This window comes from Pollicipes pollicipes, unplaced genomic scaffold, assembly GCF_011947565.3.
Source record: "Pollicipes pollicipes isolate AB1234 unplaced genomic scaffold, Ppol_2.1 Scaffold_6138;HRSCAF=7277_pilon_pilon_pilon, whole genome shotgun sequence".
Classification (NCBI taxonomy): domain Eukaryota; kingdom Metazoa; phylum Arthropoda; class Thecostraca; order Pollicipedomorpha; family Pollicipedidae; genus Pollicipes; species Pollicipes pollicipes.
The window spans coordinates 266,440-286,874 of NW_023596818.1; the positions used below are offsets into that span (position 1 = coordinate 266,440).

Genomic DNA, 20,435 nt, shown 5'->3' on the forward strand with positions numbered 1-20,435 from the left:
GAGGAGAGGAGAGAGGAGAGGGAGGAGGAGACGAGAGAGAGAGAGAGAGAGAGAGAGAGATGAGAGAGAGAGAGAGAGAGAGAGAGAGAGAGAGAGAGAGAGAGAGAGAGAGAGAGAGAGAGGAGAGAGAGAGAGAGAGAGAGAGAGAGAGAGAGAGAGCTTAGGCGCCGCCCGAACTGCAATTCTACTCGGAAGCTAGACTGAGTTTTCAGCCGCCTGCTTGTCCCGAGGGTGGCTGGCCGGCTCCAACAGACTGCGGCATCTTTGCTGCCTCCCGAGCTCTATCAGCTGATAAGCTGTTCCTAGACTCTGCCTACGCACTATGTGTGGGGACCTACCATGAACCCCCGCCGGGGACAGCGGCTGATGCTCCTCACCTCGTCCGTCGTCTAGTGATGCAATTGAGGCCCTCACGTTAATGGGGTAAGGAACAGGGTCGCCCGCTCATCGTTCTCTGATTATCTCACATTTCTGTCGGCCTTCACTGGCCCACCGAATTTGTCTCATGTTGTGCATAATATGGATTACGGCTTGGTTCCAAAACCTTTCTGTCCTTTTGTTGTAACGCGGCGAGTTTAGCTGAGGACGTCATTATTAACCCTCCTAAAAAAGAAAACTGAGACTCAACGGCAGCACAGAATATAACACTGTTTAGAATCAAAAGCACCGGAACTAAAAAGAAAACGGCAATCCATGAAAGTGAACTGAAAGGAAAATAGGCCATGAATTAAAAACAACTTTTCAACATCAATTAAATGTTACGCGCCGTTATGTGAAAGATCAGATGGCAAGGAGCAAACCATCCCGTACCCTTCTCACCTCAGTCGTGCACACCATCCCAAAACCCTGCCGACCTCCATCGCTCTGGCACGACAATGCAGGACTCGACCCGCGCTATCTTGTTTCCATCTTCTTTACACTTTGAAGACAATGGCAGGACGCCTAGAACGGTTGTCATTTGCCAGGGAAATGACAACGGGCCGGCCACACTCAAGGAAAATGGCTAACGACATCAGCTTTGGAGCCATGCATGTAAAAAGAGGAATGAGTCCGCGCTCTTTGAAAACCACTAGCGCGGTTACTGAGCATGACGCTTACCAGATAGTGTTTCGGTCCATGGCTTGGAATGGCAGCGCGAGCTCTTGTATGCTGGATAGCCTCGGTTTGAGCATCGTGCAGGGACACCCGCAGCTTGTATATCTCATCCACCGATAGGCAGATAGAATCGAGCAAATATTTATCATTTCCGAAATAAAAAGGCAGGAGCGGGGCGCGAGTGGCCTGAAAACAAGGCACCAACACTATTGGTAATTTAAGGGACTTATTTGTGTGCTTGTTTACCTTCAAGTACGTGTCCAAACTTTATTCGAAGACAATAACTATGTGGGATACCTTGCACTGCCATCGTGTCGTGAGGTGCCACGGACAGCGGAACAGTATCCAACCATAACCGTTCTACAGTTCCCTCAATTCTGGGACGCGCTGGGCTGATTTTCACATACGCTGGTCGGCAGCCCCGCTCGTCGTCACCTTTCGTTACGTAGGGGGCATCCCATCTGCAGCGGTTGACGCCAAGTCTCTGGCGTTTGGCAGCGAATTTATTTGTCGGCCGAGGCTCATGCATGTGGAAAGGGCGAGGCGCAACTTTGATGAGCTAAGACTCAAAAAGGCCCGCCGGTGAAAAAGACAGTAACGTCATCATCTCCTCACTGGTTCACGGACCATGGGCCGGACTCGGATACACAGGGCCAGGCAGAGTCGGCAGGGATTAACAATAGCAGCCATCTTCAACATTCATAAGCGGATTTATAACAGAGAAAAATCAGCAGCATTCCGGTATTTCTGGTGGCGGTTGCCGGCTATGGATAAGGCTGTTTTATTTCGGTAGCTTTGATACAAATGTTCCCCAACAGTAGGGCTTTGATGACGTGAAAGCAGAAAATGTTCTAGGAATTTTGTTTGTAATACTTCACACTGTCTTAGCTGTTCTAATTTTGATCAAGGCTTTCCAAATGAGCACGCATTAGATGCTATTGTTAGTCATTGGTCTGAATCGGGATTGTTCCTCACAACTCAACGCAGACATACATTGGACATGGCTCATTTCCATTGGCCTCAGAGATGGTATGGGAGCTCGCTCATTCACTGCGTGATTAGGAACTAATTTTGTTGCGAGATACGCACCACTGAAGGAACCATGTGATTAACCATCGGGCGTATATACAGCCATACGCACTATAAGTACAACAAAATAAACTCGGGATTCCGTCAAATGTAACCTCTATAGCATGACATGATTTATCTGGGGTCTTCCCTGGGATGTTTTTGCAGAAGATGAAGTTATACCCGGCAGTTACACTGCGGTGGTGCAACTGCTTCACCTTCGATAACGTGTGTTGTTTTTTCAGGAAGCGAGCGTGTGCCTTTGAAGTGAGCAGAGTGGATAGCGCAATGCGATGCATGCACCGACAATTACGATCTATTCCAAATATCTCACCCGGCTGCTGCAGTCACTGGCTCTGTATCTACGCCGACGCTGTCGCCATCATTACTGGCGTGTCTTACAGGGAATTCAGAAACCAATTGATGCAGCATACGGCCTCCGATTGCAGTCATATTCCAATAGCGCCTTGCCGTGAATTACAGCGCGCTAGACGAATATAAAGGGTGGCATTTTTCAGTAAAAGATCACGGACCAAACATCTCCTTTGCAAATTGCTAAAGCGCGTGTTTGAAACGAACAACAGCTATTAAGTCTTGAATCTTCCGGGGCCAACACGCGATCGGTATCCTAACCTACCGCCGTTGCAGAGACGTGCCCTTTACCGGCCGTCACCTGGTGCTGGCGTCTCGGCTGGTGCCCCCTCCCCCGCCCCACCAGCACCACCTGTCGTCGGTCCCCTGACGTGTGGCCGTCTCCGCCACCAGCCGGTACCTGGTACTGGCGTCTCGGCTGGTGCGGCCGGGCACCATCTTCCGGGTGCTGGCCGTGCTGCTCGGCTCCAGCGGGCCGCTCCACCTGGACACGCTGCAGTATCCGCTGGACGTGCGCGCCTCCGTCTCCCGCGACGGCGTCGAGATTGCCTCCAGCATGAAGACCATGGGCCGCGGCGACATCCAGATCATGATGATGAAGGTACGCCACAGCGCCGGTGCTGCGAGCGTCGGCACCGGACGAGGTCGTGGCCGGGAAGGCTGGCATCAAACGGATTTGAGCCACTCGTGAAATGCCACACTGAGACGTCCTGGTGCCTTTATGTGTGCTTTCCGTTTGACACGCTCGCGAACATGAGCATCTTCTAACTGAATGATGTTCGTTTGACATATAAGTATACTGTTGGGCTACTCAGTTGAATTGAAAATGCAAATACTAGTCTATGTCGTTTAACAGCTCAAACCAGTTTTTAATTTTTCTAACCTTTGCCAATGTTTTTCCTTTTGTTCCTATTTCTCCCCTCTTCTGCTTCCCCTGTTTCTCGCTGCCTTCCCTGCCTCTCTTCCCTCTACCCTCTTTCTCTGCTCTTTTCCCCCTAACGCCGCTGTTCCCCCGGTCGCAGATCCCCAGCACGTCAACGCAAGGCTCGTACCGGCTGCGGCTGGAGGGCGACCACGAGGGCTCCGTTGGCGGCTCCGTGTTCGTCAACGAGACGCGGCTCGAGTTCGCCCAGCGCTTCCTCACCGTGCTCATCCAGACCAGCAGACCCATCTACAACTTCGGACAGACAGGTCAGCGGCAGACCCGGCCGTCTGGCACGGGTTCGTACGGGCGCATCAGTGGCGCGTTCAGCACGTGTTTTAAGGCTGCGTGCTCGGACCAGCTGACGGCTGCCCCAGGGCGGAGCCACGTCGACCCGAGTTACCGCGGCGGCCGATCAGTCAGGGAACGGTCCCAGTGGTCGCCGCGCCCTGTGGTGATAATGACACGTGTCCTAGCTCATTCTGTGCTGAGGAAGTGATTAGATGAGGCATTTGCGCCTAAGATGGGTGGGTTCGGCGCGTGCATCCAATTGCAGCAGCTCAAACCTATAAGTTGTGGCACCTTGCAATGCTACCATTTGACAATTTTGCAATGTGGCACTGAGAACTGCAGCGCTCTTCCATCAAGAGTAGCGTCTTTCCGTCTCGCGCCGAAGCCCAGGCGAGTGGGTGACGCGAGTACCAGACGGAGAGGCGCGCTCAACCCAGCTATAAGTCATTCTAGGCCTACGTCAATTGGCGTCCCTCAACTTTAGGCAAGATGCTGCTTTCCGAGCTTAGACTGGGGTGCCCGGAGCCCGGATTATATATACGACACCTGAATCATCAGCACGCCTGCAGGCGTATACCGGCCATTCGTGCTTCGCTGATAACGCTCCTCCACTCCGTCAGTTAAGAGATCGAGTCTACCATGAATGCCCTAACTGTAGTAAGCTTAAATTCCAGCGGCTCGACTCACATTTAAAAATAAATAAAAATGATTCCAACCCTTTGAATAGATGGATTTCTGGGATCAGCGCCCACGCTAAGCAGTACTCGTCGTGTGAGCCCTGTCCCTTTCCATCTGACCACGCAATTCCAGGCAACGGCAGAATTTAGTGGCAAAAGCTTAACGTGCCGCAATGCTCGGCACTGTCCGCCCTGCCCCCTGGTGCCAAATGACCTTTAGCGCGACCGCCGCCACCGGCCGCAGGCCATAGTTCAAGGGCAAATAGCGGACGTAATTCGGTGTTTAGTTCCGTCAAAATGGGCCGCTACGTCACGTGTTCTAGCAGGAAGTTGGCATTAAATAACGATTTCTGCTTGGAATGGCGCCCTCATTGGATGGCGGCATGGTGCTCTTCGAAGGCTTCGAGCCTCTTACGGAATCCTCAGTGCGCGCCTGGGCACTGAACACCGTCAGTCAGGCTGGTCGTTACAAGCTCAGAGATGACCGTGATCCTGGGAGTCCTACGTTTGCTCTATGTAACTATGTTATCGGTGACCCTGTGAACGCTGTTGTAGGTCACGTCACGAACCGCACAGTACTCTGGGTCCACCCCGGCTTTGCCAGTGGTCGCCGTGGACAGTGCGGACGGTCGTAGGCACTGGTATGCCGATGTGTCACTACACTGCTGTACTGGTGGTGTTGGAAAACCTCCGCACAAGCCACAGTGACCTAACTGACGTGGATACATTCCATGCCAATTTACTAACGTAACTTCGGTTAAGTTCTAACGTGAACTCCAAAGTAAGTTCTAGAGTAGCGTTTGAAGTCAGCTGCTCGCCGGCAGCCTGCATTGGCTTTGGCTAGCCTGCAATCTTTGCTCGAAGTTTGAATCCGAACTAGCAAAACCGGTACGGTAAAACCGGTCCCAGAGGGACCGCTGCGCCACGTGGTCTTGCAACCGGAAAATGGGTATTCTACATGGATACCTCTTGGCAAACCCGAGCGACAACACCACAGACCGAATATTTTAGACCACTGTGCACACTGCTGTTTGGGGCTACAAATGGCGCCTAACTGTGCCGATGTGCACTCTGCATACGCCCGGTTTGAGTCAGCTCCGCGCAGTGCCCGGCGCGCTCGGCCATGCACGACAGAATGCCCTGATTGGGCGCGTGGTACCGCCGGTGCACGTCCGCATGGACTGTGGACACGGCGGTGTCGCCTGCGCCCAGTGGCCAGGCCTGACTCACTGCCGCTGTGCAAATATTGTTTCACACTAAGGGTTCGGACGTGCTGCACCGCGAGTGCCGCGCACCGACCGGTTGAGCGTGAGGCGGCCCGTTTGGACGTGTGTCATGCCGCTCGTCAGGCATTCTGGGGAAGAGCATACGGGCTAGGTATGGGAAATCGTTAGCTCCTGCCGGCTGATTCTGTGGTAACGTTGTGAGTGGCGGTGACGGGCACAAATACGTTCCCTGCCACGAAAAAACTGCTTGCCTTATTTGGCGCGTGTAACTGAATTACTGCGCACACACAAATGAGTTGACCTGGACCGCTACTCGTGCATTACTCCCTCTCTTCATTGTCGCCCACAGAGCAAATGAAGGACTGTATGCGAATCGCCGAACACTGGAAACGTCCTACGCTATGTAACCACTGGCCAGATCACTTTTTATAACACGAGCCGGCTTAAAAAGGTCGATGCCGTCGGCGCGATACCGTGTTTTTGCCAGCAAACGGCGACCTCTGAGACCGCCGACATGACAAGTGACGTCATATGACTTGCCTGCAGGAGCGGCAGACCAGATGTCCTTGGTGCTGATGTGTGTCACATGCTGAACCGTCCCTCCGTCCGCAGTGCAGTTCCGGGTGGTCATGCTCAGGACCGACCTCAAGCCGTTCGATGACCCCATCGACGTTTACGTGCTGGTAAGTGATCCTGCCGCCGCCCAGTAGTTGTATTTGGCTATTCGATTACACAATGGTTAGTGAAGATATGTTTATATCACATCAGTCATATCAGTGTAAAGACTTAACTTTGGTAGTGCGTGTGGTATTCAATGTGCATACACACTGGAAATTCCGACGCAATCACACTTACTGACGGGGTTGGGGGATTACATACTCAGCGTCGCTCTCACAGGAATAGGGACCGCGGTGGCTGCGGAATGAACCTTGCTTTCATTTTTGTTCGAGTCTATGATGAACCCAAACCTGTTGCGAATCCATTAACCATACCACAAAAAAACGAACTGGCTTAAAGGAATCAAACAGCGACACAAAATGTGAATTCCTTGAGTAATGCCGCTCGTAGCAACCTATTTTGCAATGGAATCCCAAACATTTATAAGATCCGTTGTCAAATCCCGCATGTCTCGAACGTCATCGCCACGGCCGACACGAGAGCTTGTGACGCCGCGGGAGTGATAGCTGCCTGAGTTATCTATAGCCTCTAGCATATGCCGCCGGGTGCGTTGTCCGCTGCTTTTCGAACCTCAGGAAATGGTTGACACGAAATGGCAGCAGACTACACACAATGAGCAGTGCGGTCTCGGGAGCTGTGAGCTGTGAGCAGGGAGCTGGGAGCTGTGAGCAGGGAGCTGGGAGCTGTGAGCAGGGGGCCGTAAGCTGTGAGCAGGGGGCTGGGAGCTATGAGCAGGAGGCTGGGAGCTGTGAGCCGGGAGCTGTAAGCTGTGAGCAGGGAGCTGGGAGCTGTGAGCTGTGAGCAGGGAGGTGGGAGCTGTGCGCAGGGAGCCGTGCGCAGGGAGCTGGGAGCTGTGACGCGACCCCAGCCATTTGCTTGGAAAGCGAATTGAAATACCATACGTGCTCCTGACAGTGATGCCCACTCGATGGACCCACTTTCGGGGTCGCCTTTGGGTGTGCCATTCAGAACGGGTGGCAAGGCGGCAGTTGAGGCCGGTTCAAGCGTAGGCGAACAGACTGCGTTTGATACTCGGACACATTACCTCACTATTCTCTGCGAAAAAGTTGGTCTCTGGTAATTAATGCTACCGTGATGCTTCTCGTCTGACCTCCGTGTTTTAGGAGCGCTCATCTGGGTCGCTTAAACGATTCGGCAAGTCAAGCTTGTTTCTCTCTAGCTTCCACAGATCAATGCCTTTAACTGCATTGCAGTGCTTTCGATGGCGAAAGATAGCGGCAACCGGTCTAAACAGGCCGATGATAAAACATATAGGCAAAAAATGCGATCTCTGCTAACGGGTCACACGCAAGGCTAGCCAGCCAGCGGGGCCCCAAACTGGCTCTTCGCACGTTAATCCCAACGGCACGTGCAGTACAGCACCTGGCGGTGCCACTCTTGCCACGGCGCGGCTGGGTGTCAGTCGTCTGGCTGTGCCGGGCCGACATTAGACCGGCCGGCCTCGTGTTGCCAACAGCCGGAGGCGTCTGAGGGAGGAGCGAGCCTCCGCTGGCTGATCGGCAGAGATAACACGGTGTGCACTCGGACGGAACGGGGCGGGGGAACCCTGCTCCGTCGGCAGGAGGGCGGGTGGCGTCCGTTTAGACCGCGCTTGTCTTGTCGGGATTACCCCCCATTGAAACTGTGTTTATTTGACCACGTCCGATATTGGTTATGTTGAATATATTCAGGGACAGCATCTCGGGCTGCATAGCACGGTACTGTGATTGATTAACGAATATGCCAGTGGTATTGTGATGAGCCGTAGGATGTGACAAGCGTTTGATTATGTTCCTATATTATTTTCCGAGAGCTGACTCGTCTGTTTTTTGAGAAATGAAAAATGGCTACCCGTATAGGTAAATACCTTAACCTATTGTTGGTGTTCCTAAAAAGATATGCGCTGTATAGAACCTGGGCATTTCACGCATGACAGGTGGTTATGCATGAGGAGGCGCCTTTTCCTTGCGGGTGCCCAATGGAGCCCGTCGCCAACATAAATGTCGCCTGATCCACAGCTAAGTGTCTGGCGCTACGCGGGGAGATATTTGATATAGCCCGATATTGGGCTATTGATTGCTTCGTATTGTGCTTGCATCTCGTATCCTTCGTTTCCCTATGATTCTTATGCTTCTGATAATCATGTATATATATATATATATATATATATATATACATATATAATTCCGACGGAATGACCCTTTCTGTGTGCAAGGATAGCCTGCGCCGAGATGCAGACACGTTTTATGAATCCGTGTTGTCTGCAAAGAGGTCGGCTCAGTCCCTCGCTCTTTCACCCGAACAACAGCGTCCAAAAAGTATATGGACAGCTCAGTTATGCGGAGGTCTACCCGGATTTTGGGACAGGGTTTATTTGCTTTTGCGTACAACTCTCAAAGCATGTTCCTTGCGTCGCCAAACCGGAAAAATGTTATTAATATACAGAAGGGAATTTGCGGCTTGAAGGGCAACGAGTTCGGCACCTTGTTTTCACACGCAACTGAATGGTTGCACCCTGGACGGGACCCAACGGCACAAACACACACACACACACACACACACACACACACACACACACACACACACACACACACACACACACACACACACACACACACACACACACACACACACACACACACACACACACACACACACACACACACACACACACACACACACACACACACACACACACACACACACACACACACACACACACACACACACACACACACACACACCACACACACAACACACACACACACACACACACACACACACACACACACACACACACACACACACACACACACACACACACACACACACACACACACACACACACACACACACACACACACACACACACACACACACACACACACACACACACACACACACACACACACACACACACACACACACACACACACACACACACACACACACACACACACACACACACACACACACACACACACACACACACACACACACACACACACACATATATATATATATATATATATATATATATATATATATATATATATATATATATATATGTCAAAACAAAGGTTCAGTTCATAAACTTCTTACACGTTTGTTCAATTGTTCGAATTGAATCCGTCGTTGTTTTCGGCAAGTCATGCATCACTTCGCCTTCCTTCCAAATCCGCCCCAATCCGACCACTGTCAGATCAGTTATGGAATGGCCAGACGCGAGGAAATATCTCTGTGAGGGCAGGTCGACGGCGGGATTTGGCGCTCGGATGGAGGAAAGCTGCTTCTGCGGTCGGGCGTAGCTACCTCCCCTGTCTCCGCGACAATAGAACCGCCCGACATTTTTATCATTAGACGCCATGTATGGTGCTGCAAGGCTTGAGTCCTGTGGTCCTGGCATAAGAACATGCATTCTTACCTTCCTTATTCATTTCCCTTACCCTTACCCTTATCTTATTTCATTCCCCTTACCATGCCGTTTTCCACGGATATACGCCTGCACATCACACTTTCATTTCCACAGCACTCCTGACCCACTCCTCTTGGCCCATTTCAAAGTCCTCCTGACCCAGTCTTCCCGACCCATTTCCAAAGTCCTCCTGTCCCAGTCCCCCTGATCCATTTCCAAAGTCCCCTTGACCCAGTCCTCCTGACCCATTTCCAAATTCCTTTTGAGCCAGTCCTCCCGACCCATTTCCAAAGTCCTCCGAACCCAGTCCGCCTGACTCATTTCTAAAGACATTCTGACTCAGTCGGCCCCCGTCGATTACTCACCTTGTTCTTTCGTGAACTGAATAATCTCTAAGGTCAGTTCTACGACGAGGGACCATCAGAAGCTCCTTGGGGAAAAACTTCTTTAACATTGCTTGATCTTCCAGAATATGACGTTTTCTGTGTAGGACCTCCCATGTGTTCTGCAACTGCTTAGAGTACGTAAAAAAAAACAGCGCAACCCTATCACCCAACTTTTGGCTACACCCTGCCAACCAACTTTTTCGGGCTTGACCCTTTTCTTTGCCTTGCGAATCTACTTTCTTAAGCTTCCTTTCTAGTATATTTTCTGGATACCTCCTCCCTATAAGCCTGGCCTGTAACTCGCCCCTATGCCGGGCAGAGTTCTCCTTCCTAGAACAAACTCTCCTCATCAGTATTCCCTAATTCCGACGGAATGACCCTTTCTGTGTGCAAGGATAGCCTTCGCCGAGATGCAGACACGTTTTATGAATCCGTGTGGTCTGCAAAGAGGTCGGCTCAGTCCCTCGCTCTTTCACCCGAACAACAGCGTCCAAAAAGTATATGGACAGCTCAGTTTTGCGGAGGTCTACCCGGATTTTGGGACGGGGTTTATTTGCTTTTGCGTAAAACTCTCTCAAGACATGTTCCTTTCGTCGCCAAACCAGGGAAATGTTATTAATATACCGAAGGGAATCTGCGGCTTGAAGGGCAACGAGTTCGGCAGCTCATTTTCACACGCAACTGAATGGTTGCACCCTGGACGGGACCCAACGGCCGCTTCCTTTTTGCAGCCGATGAGTGCTTGCCGAGCCGTCTCAATGTCGGGCCGATACAGCCGGCAGCAGTGTCACCCGGTCGAGACGAGCTGCGCCATTTCTAAACCCGGAAGAAAGACACGCTGCCAATTGTCGAAAGATAATAGGAATCAACTACAAACGAACAAATGGTACATCTTGACAGAACACTTTTTTCGTGCTTGTTTGACTAAACACTACCGCTGTTCCCGCATTAACAAGCTCCGTGATGCATCGTTTGAGGCCCCCGCCTTTGACTTTGCAGAATCGCTAAGATAACAGGCTGCTCGCTCAAAACCACTCGTACATTCGTCAATGTCTTTACAGTCTACATTTCCAGACCTTATCTTATCATCGGATAAATATAAAGAGAACAAGGAATAAGTTTTGAGTTCTTATGGACGAAAGTTATGCATTGTTATCTTAATAACATCTAGAAGTGTGGAGAAGAGAAAAATTCCTGTTGTTACTTGGATACGTATAAGATGCGCCGCAATGAAAACACTACAAAGAAAAAAACGGCAAAGGCGATCTAAAAATCGCACCAAACACATTTTCGATGCATTTTATGCGTATCCAAATAACAACAATTTTTCAGTCTTCGATGTTGTTAAGATAGCGATACCCAACTTTCGTCACCCGACCCTCTTGTTCCCTGTATCTTATCTCGAATTTATCTCGAATTCTCGCGACGCGCCGCTTGTCCAGGGCAAGCTGCATGAGTCAGCCACGAGTTGGCCGCGGGGCAGCCTGGAGAGGGACCCGACCGGGCGCCCAGCGCATGGGTCCGAGGGTCCCTGCGCGAGCTGGGGCTCGGTGGCTGGCCCCCCAGGCGCGAGTTGTCCTGTTCCACCATTATTCATTCTCCTTCATCCCACAGCCCCGATATGATTTCTGATCGAAAGTGCTCTTGTCCAAACATCCAAAGAACTTTCATCCTTAAAAATTGAAAGCATATTTCTTGCGCTATTTTTATTTCTGGAGCGACGGGACAAGGCTCGGATCACTAAAATGTATAGATATTGATGAATATATGAGTCATTTTGTATGAACAATATTTTGTGTTAACAGTACTGCAAAGCAAAAATCCCGGAAACTCAAACGATGCAACGAGAACCATGTCAATGCGGAAAGTAGTCGTTTTTAACCAAACAGGCACAAGGGAATATATATATATATATATATATATATATATGTATATATACCTGAGCATGTCCTATAAAGCTACCGGCATCAACTCTTGGCGCGGTCCACCCCTGTAGCTCGGTCCCCACGGGTTTGCGCCGCCCTTCGTCCGTCTCCCGGCGTTTTACGGCGTTCACTTTGAGGCGCTCTGAACATTATCCGGCCTCTATCTCTGTCCCATCTTCTCTCGCCGAGCCACTCGCCATTAGTCGATCTGTGGTCGGGCACCGCCGCCCGGCCGCCGCAGCCCGGCGGCGGCGGCCGCCATGCGCGGCGGCCCGGGCTGGACGGCACCCGGGCGGCGGCAGGGTCAGCACCGTCCTGCCGTGGCGTGCTGTGGTGAGCGGGCTCACGTGATCCGTACGGACTTACCGAGTGTCGTGTGGCGGGAATGGCCTTGCCTCGTCTTCTAAGCATTTTGGTGACTCGCACCGGTCTAAACTTTTTTCTCATATGAGATTCAGATACTTTCATAGCAATACTTAAACCGATCTACGTTATTTAAGTCACGACGACGACGACGGAAGCCTCCAGCCAAACAAGCCAATGTTTATACTTTAACTTTTCCTCAAAAGTGTACACGCCGCCGTCCCGACCTGGTAATATGTCTGACGCCCTGTATCTGCCCCGGTGGCGTAAAAGACACCAGCTGGGGATGTACGGCGTCTTAACGGAGCCCCAGCACCTCCCTCGCGTGTCACATCTGTGGCACATGTCCAGCCCACGTGCTGGGCTTACTGTAGCGTGTCGACGCCTGGTGACTGGCCTTCAGCTCGGCCACCTCCGTCCCTCTATGACCCGGTTCGGCTCCACACGTGCCTCGGGTAATAGTAATCAGCCCGGGGAAGCAGCCGGACCAGGCCAGTCGTCGGCGTGATTAGAGGCTGCAAGGAATAGAAAGCAGCCCGGTGGACACTACGCCGCAGCTGCCTTAATTGGCAGGGTTTTTGCACGGACCGTTTTCTCCGGCGCGGAGTGGAGTAGCTCCAAGTTCACTGGACCCCGCCGGCTCTGTGTTGTGCAGTAGCCGTGCATCCGGCACTGACAATCGAGGGCGTAAGCACAGGGCCGGCGCGGGGCCTCACGTGCTCTTAAAAAGTTGGGCAGCTAAAAACGGTTATCTGTAAAAAAAAATGCGCTCAAGATATCTTGGTGAATATAGTGGGTGTGGGCGTATGACATACCTGTGCGACGCGTCGGCAAAGCAAGTGCGCATGACACAGTAATGCAATGCGTAGGCAGATTCAGTGCGCTTGAGACATAGGTACTCGAGTCCGTCACGAAGGAGCTTGACCAAGTGACGCAGCATTGTGGTCCAGCGTCATTCTGCAACAGCCATGGTCGTTTTCTGACACCTTCCATGGGTGCAGCCGTACTTAATTAGAGATGCGGCTGCGTCCCTAACATTTCACAAAACTAGCATTACGTCTATGACGCAGCATAGAAAGCATGGGCCCAAAAATGGCATTTGTATTTCCAACAGGTCTGAAAGGTTTCGACAGTTCCTTGTTTTTCGTGCCTGAAAATCTCCACGCTTTGCTTTTAAGCATGCTTTGGTAAGGTCTTTTCAGGCAGGAGGTCGCTTACATCAGTGTGTATGTCGCTTACATCAGTCGCTTACATCAGTCCTGGACCCAACCCATCTTATATGTCATGCATCCGCAGCAGCTATTAACGCGCGCCCGGGTGGCCTGTTGAATGCGACGCGCTCGGGTGGGGATCAGTTTGACCCCATGAAACCTCAAAAACTAGGAGAGCTAGAGACGTAAAATTTGCTGGAAAGGTAGATTTTGTTTGACCTCAGCTGCGTCAAATTTTGATATCCATAGGTTTTGACCTTCGGACCAAATTAGGTCAAGCATGTTCAAACTACAGACCGGTGTCCGAAGCGTTCTCAAACTCCTCGTGTGACCATCTTTAGCCTGAATACACTTCATAAGCAAAAAGTCACTGGTGTTGATATCAGGCCAATGACATTATGAACCCTCAGAAGGTCAAGATGACCAAAAACCCTCGAGATTGTTTGGGTATTTGAATTTGAAATCAGTGTCAGGGGCTACGCTAGGCGACATGCTCCTCAAAACAAACAGTTGATATGGGTAATGTTAGGTAAGTGACCCCTGACCTTCGTGAAGTCAAAATAAAACGTCTGCTGACGTTCCTGTGATCAAAGAATTAAAAGCGAGCCTAAAAATCATCCCATAAAGCAACTTTTTAGGAAAGAGGGTGATTTGAATTGATCTCGGTTTATGTGTTTATTTGTTTATTTATGACATAAGCATTCCACAGGCAAAAGCCCAATTTCGGAAACAGTCCAGTTTTAAAAACAGCAAATATAAGATACACACACAAACAGTCTCACCTTAAGTCATGAACAGAATGTTCCACATTTGTCGGCGAACCTAAACAAATCAGATAGGAAAGATTTTGCTGGATGAAGAAGTCAGTTGATCGAGAATGCTGCAAAGTGATTACACGCAGCAGGTGGTCGTGCAATAAATCCATTTTTAACAGTGCTGACCCTTGCAAATGACTCGTGGAAAAGGCCGATACGCTGAGAACGCCGGCCGGGTGCAGCCAGACTGAACAGTGATGTCAGGTGAGCGCAGTCAAGCCTGTGAATTTACGTCATATAGAAATGAAATGTCAGCCTGAGCGAAGCGTGCCTTGATAGATGCTGTTTTGAAGAAAGCGAGATGTTCATAATCCAGTGGAGAACACGGACTGGCTACTCGAACTCAACCACATAAGAAACCGGTGCTGTAGTCTTTCGAACCGGGCGAGATGGGAAACGGAAGCACCGCTCCAAATAACGCTACCGTACTATATCAATGATCTCACATGACCGTTGAAGGCACAAAGCAAAGCCTTGTGATTGAACCACGATTGACGAGGGCATGACGGCATTTGCACGCTTCGCATGAGAAGGCCCAGCATCCTGTTTGCTTTTGAGACAGTTGAATCTATATGATTGGCAAAGGTGAGTATGGCGTCCAGGAAGACGCCAAGATCGCGAATCTGCTGGCAGTATTCCAAGCGGTGGCCGTCTAGCGCGTATGAGTAGTGAACAGGTGAGGTGCGGAGTGTGAATGCGATGGTATTGCACTTAGCTGGGTTCCATTTCAGTCCCCGAGTTTTTGAGTCACGGAGGCGATCCAAATCCGCCTAAAGTGTACCTGCCAATATGTATATAAGCCAATAATATGTAAGCCAATCTGCTACGTTGTCGATTCGGCGATGAATTTTCGCATCATCAGCGTACATAAGGTCTTCACGCTCAATTTGGTCAGGAACATCAGCCAGAAAGCAGGCGAACAGCAACGGTCCCAGGATGCTGCCCTCCGGGACGCCAGGTCTCACCGGAATCCAGTCAGACTGCTAGTCGTTCAGCTACTACGCGTTGTAAGCGATTGCCCAAGTACGACTCCAGTCAGCTGTACGTGCGACCACTGATGCAAAAGAATAGCGAAGCTTGCGTAGCAGATGAAGGTGATTCACGCTGGTGAATGCTGAAGAGTGATCGATGTAAACTGCATCTGTTTGTTTACCTTTTGAGATAGATGTCCAGCAGTGTTCAAGAAAACATGAAGCGTTTGTGATGCAAGAGCGCTTTGGAAGGAATCCGTGCTGGATGAGGGAAGGGCAGGCAGACAACCCTGTAACAGGCTTTCGCTCACAATTTTCTCCAATGTTTTTGAGCACATAGAAAGCAGAGACACAGGTCTGTAATTTTCAGGCAGCTTTTTGGACCCCTTCTTGTGCACCGGCATCACATTCGTTTGCTTCCTCATGGCGGGAAGACGCCAGAGTTTAGAGAAAGCTTGCATGCTATTTCTAACGGAGCAGCTAGCTCCCCGGCTTATTCCCTGAGAATCCGGGCACTAAGCCCGTCGGGAGCGCAGGCCTTGTGTGCCCTGAGATCGCGTAACAAGACAGAGTAAGGCAGAGTAAAGCACGGCTATGCGGCATCGCTCGGAAGTAATTCTGGAAAGAACTCCGCAGAGGGGGCACAAGCCAACCCTGCCACCTGAGCGCGCACATCAAGCACGCCATACAGCTGCGCGGCAAAAGGACTCCACGCAACTCAGTTTGTCCCCTGCAGCCCTGCCGACACGTGTTCTGTGCTTACGCGATAGTCATATTTCCGAACTCAGATCCACGCACAGTTAGCTCTCCGTTATCACACCTGTCACCCCACTGTCACCCCTCTGTGCCCTCACATGGGCGGCACAGCTGTGGCGGCGCGTCCTTTGTCTCGGTCACGGACCGGCGGAGCTGCAGAGGCAGGGCGTTATTCGTATTTCCACACTTGCATGGTGGGTTCCCATTGTCTGGGCGAGTCACTCATCACCTGTGGGTGATAGGAGGACCACTGGCTACCTGCGTCCGGGAGAAACATCATCTCCCACCTGTGTCTGCGAAAGTGACCTATGTGAAGATAGGTCATTTCAAGTGCTCTTATGGTGGGCTCCCATGCCGAGTTTTCGACCTTCCGCAGCGATAAAACGACGTTATAGAGCGAACTTTGGCTGCATTGACAGCGCTCAACGTTTCCAGCTTTGCTTATGATCACGAGCGATCATAAACATGGGCTGGAATGTCGAACGTTGTCAATCTAACCAATGTTTGCTCTATAAGGTCCTTTAGCTATGACCTCCTGATGTGTTGAAGGTCGGCTGATGATGGTCGATAACTCAGCACAAGAAGTGAACATAATAGATCTGAACTCTGATCTTGTAATACAGAAAAACAAGGAGTTGAAGGCCTCTCTCGCTTATAAAAAGGAAGAAGCGTGTCCCATGATTAGAACGGCTGCTTGTTTCTAAGTAGATGAGGTGTGTCTGGCAAGATCACCTTTGTTTAGAAGGGCAGCCAAGTGCACGAGGACCGCGGCCCACAGAAATGAAAGGACAGTATGGCCCTTCCCACCTTGGCATGACCTAACATGAATGCTGCCCCACTCGGGGGCAAAATTTCGCGCTAGCCCTGTGGCTAATGCAAGATTTAATTCTAGTTGTCGATTAAAGGTCCCAATTTATTTGATCCATTATGGCTCCACACTTGAAATCAAAGGACGCTTCCCTCTGTTATCCGTAAGCCTCGCTGCGCATGCGCCAGGTCTCAGCGGCGCTGCCAGCTGCACCGGTCAGCCGTCAGCCGTCCGGCGCCCCTCAGCTGCCCTCGGAGGGCCTCCCCACAGCTGACCCCGGCAGCTGCGGTGACTTAGAGTGCACAATCCGCGTAGTACCGGCCGCCGACCGTGCGGGCTCACGTGCGGCACTGCGACAGCGTTCAGTCAACGATAGAGAGCTCCACAGTCTTTCCTCTGTGAGCCGGCTGAATCACTTCCGTGGGTCAAGCCGGGGCTCATGACGGACTGAGAGTTTACGTAGGATTTCTTACCAGGTGCGGTAAATCCGCCCCGTGCATGTCGCTGCAAAGTGCTCGCATGTATCTTGTCTTTCTCGTCTTTTATGTACACATGAACACGCAGTTAAGCTTTCCGTTCTCAGTGCACTGTTCTTGAATCTCACGCCAAGGAGCATTCGAAGACTTAGATAGTGCTTTCCCCTGGCATGCAGTCGCCTGCTCTAAAACTGTCATTGGGTTCTCTGTTCTGAAAGGAAATGTTTCGCCGACGACACTCAAAGCTGCTTAACGACTTGCCCTGTTATCAAGTGCTCCGCGCATCCTCGTGGGCAATCATGTGCGTGAGGCGTGGCTGACGCGTTACGAAAGTCACCACGCATGACCTAAGATGCTTAGGCACTGACTGATTGATCCGCGCATTGAGGGACGTTTAGAATACCGCTCCAGTACATGACTGTAGAACTCAGCTATAAGTCAAGCAATGACCTCCGGCAAGGAGGGAGAAATCGGCTGAAAGCTGTGCGACAGATGTTGGAGAGAAGTGGGCTGAAAAAGCCTGCACTGTGCACTATATCTGTACTGCGTTATGCCTTGCATGCATTTTAAGAAGCTTGGTGTGGATCAGGCCAAGTTTTGCGTCATAATCAGAGGCGCATGCAGGAGTTCGTAAGTAGATGGCGCAGCAAAACAGTCAGGAGACAAAGATTATCATATCACAGCCGCGAAATTTCGCCGAAAAAGATTTCCAGACATTGTTGTGTATAACGCGCATGCTCGCAGAGTTGCACATTTTGACCTGTCTTCCTTGATTCATGAATATCAGTATTCATTTACATGCGTATTAATGCATGCTAGGGCTGAAGCGAGCGCGGTGCTTCATAATCTACCGCCGAGAAAGCATTGATGGCGACAGGGAAAAGTCGCGCTTGCTAAAAATACGACAAATGTGTATCATGCGCGTCGCTGAGGCAGATAATGTGTGAGATGGACTTGACCATACGTTGACGATAATCTGCAGGTCGCAGAGTGGCCGAAGGGTATATCAGGTCAATCCACAATTGTATGCCACCCAGAGCAACACGTGCATAGACTGCGAAGTTTGAACTGACTGATTTAGCCCGGGATGCTACCGACATGTATAGCTACGGTCCGAAGCGTGAGAATGTGTGGATCAGGTGTGAGGAAATCCCATTGATCTAGCGCATTTTGAAACCCTTGAACAGCTGAGTCCTTCCTGGGCCTCATCCAAGCTCCCCTCTGTGCCGTGCCGGCGACGTCACTGAACATACACCGGCTGGAGGTTACGACCACGCGAGCCGCTCCCTCCCTGCCCGACCAGTTGGTATGATAGATTGGCGCCTTCCTCGTCTGTCAGCCCGCGTGCCTCTGCACAGCACCCTCTGCCGGCGAGGCGGGCCCGAGGCTGGCGCAGTTCCGTACGCCGGGGCCCGTGACTTGCTGCTGTTTGATCGTGCCGATTACTATCCGCGGACATGGGCGTACCCAGGAAACAAAGAGAGTGCGGCCGTGTCCCCACTCTCCCTTCGTAACAATGGATATAAGGTAGCAGACACTCATAACTGCATTCCACCAACATTCTGTTTGTGGTTCTGACTTCATAAGTCGAGGCAAATTCAGTCGCCCGCCTACATTTTCTTTTGGCTGAGTCCGCCCCTGCATATAGGCCCACAGAAGGCAGAGGGCGGAGCCACCAGGCCATATAACGATGAAAGAAGCTGCTGAATAATCGCTGGCACTATTTTATGCGTTTGAAACAGTGACGGTGCATAGCGGTTGTAATTCATGTAACCCAGCGGATCGATCGGTTTGAGAAGGGCTTATTCATACGGGATCCGGATCATAACTGTTCCTTTTGGATTTTCTTTCAAGCGCCAACAATGTCGCGGTTTGCTGACGCTTGTGTCTTGTTTTTTAGGACAGCGATGGCTACATCATGCGCAGGTGGCCTTCAGAATCGTCCAACAACGGTGAGTCAGTGCAGCCATGACGGCCGGTCACTCAGCGGTCCGGCAATCTGTCCGCTCAAATCTGCCTCACTGGCGTCACCCATTACCATTGCCTGGATCAGAGGCGTCGCCAGGAAAACGACAACGGCAGTCCCCTCCGCCGCGCGCTGTCCACGCCAGACGACCGGCGCCGTCCTACAGGCGCATCTTGAGGTCGGGCGGGGTTGTGACCATCTCGGCCCCCGTGAGTCCCCTCGTGCTCGGACGCCGGGAACGCCTGGTGGCGACGAACTGCGCCATTCGTGCTCGTCTGAATCACCGAGGCCTTTCGCTCGGCGACCCGTTGGTCTGCACGGTGTGCACGACATCGCGAACCTTCCAGCGATCCAGAGCACCGCGCCTCGGGGCGCGGTCCGTGGTCGGTGCTCACCTGCCAGATTCTGCACGTCTGCAAATGTAGCTAGCCGTCCGTCTTGTGCAGTCTGACCTCAGGTGTATCATCACGATTTCTGGAAAAGCTTTTCGCTGTCGGGGAAATTCAGCTCAATTCCAGAGCGCATTAAATGTTTACACTCTTTTACGAGCATCTGGCTGATGTATCAGCTCCATAAACTTTAGTAGCCACAGCAGGTTAGATGTTTAATGGCCCATAACGACCAGTAAAGTTGCGCGTTAATTGGCTCACTACACCTAACGTGTATCTAGCGTGCGCATTACCTCTCAAAGTGTGGAAAAAGAAGAAATTTACCACTGCAGACAGCATGGGATTTTGACTTTAACTCATCACGAGCATCAAGGGCAGGCATGGTGTTTCTCGAAACTCGGATGTTCGCCGTTGGTGGTCGCTGTCTTCGGCGACGGTCCGCTCGAGCTACCAATGCTGTGGCCAGACCGCCCCGCTTGTGCTGAGCCTCCAAACAGACCGTACCGAACTGCCGCCGGTCTGGCCGCCGCATCCATCGCGTGGGTCGCGCGGTGACGGGCCGCCATACAAGTGGTGCTGCTCATACGTCACTGGATAGGCCTCCCGCTGGCTCCGGAATGTGAGA

The 20,435-nt window shown here is 51.4% G+C and overlaps 1 protein-coding gene across 1 annotated transcript; it reads left to right on the forward strand.

The window, feature by feature from the left end:
* Nucleotides 1-2,928: 2,928 nt before the first annotated feature.
* LOC119105947 (CD109 antigen) lies at nucleotides 2,929-19,407 on the forward strand (the record flags this gene model as incomplete). Its single annotated transcript, XM_037229520.1, is given in 4 exon segments — nucleotides 2,929-3,136; nucleotides 3,558-3,726; nucleotides 6,264-6,334; nucleotides 19,356-19,407. Coding segments are annotated over 4 exon segments (500 nt in total), but the record flags the coding sequence as incomplete, so codon positions are not given.
* Nucleotides 19,408-20,435: the final 1,028 nt, after the last annotated feature.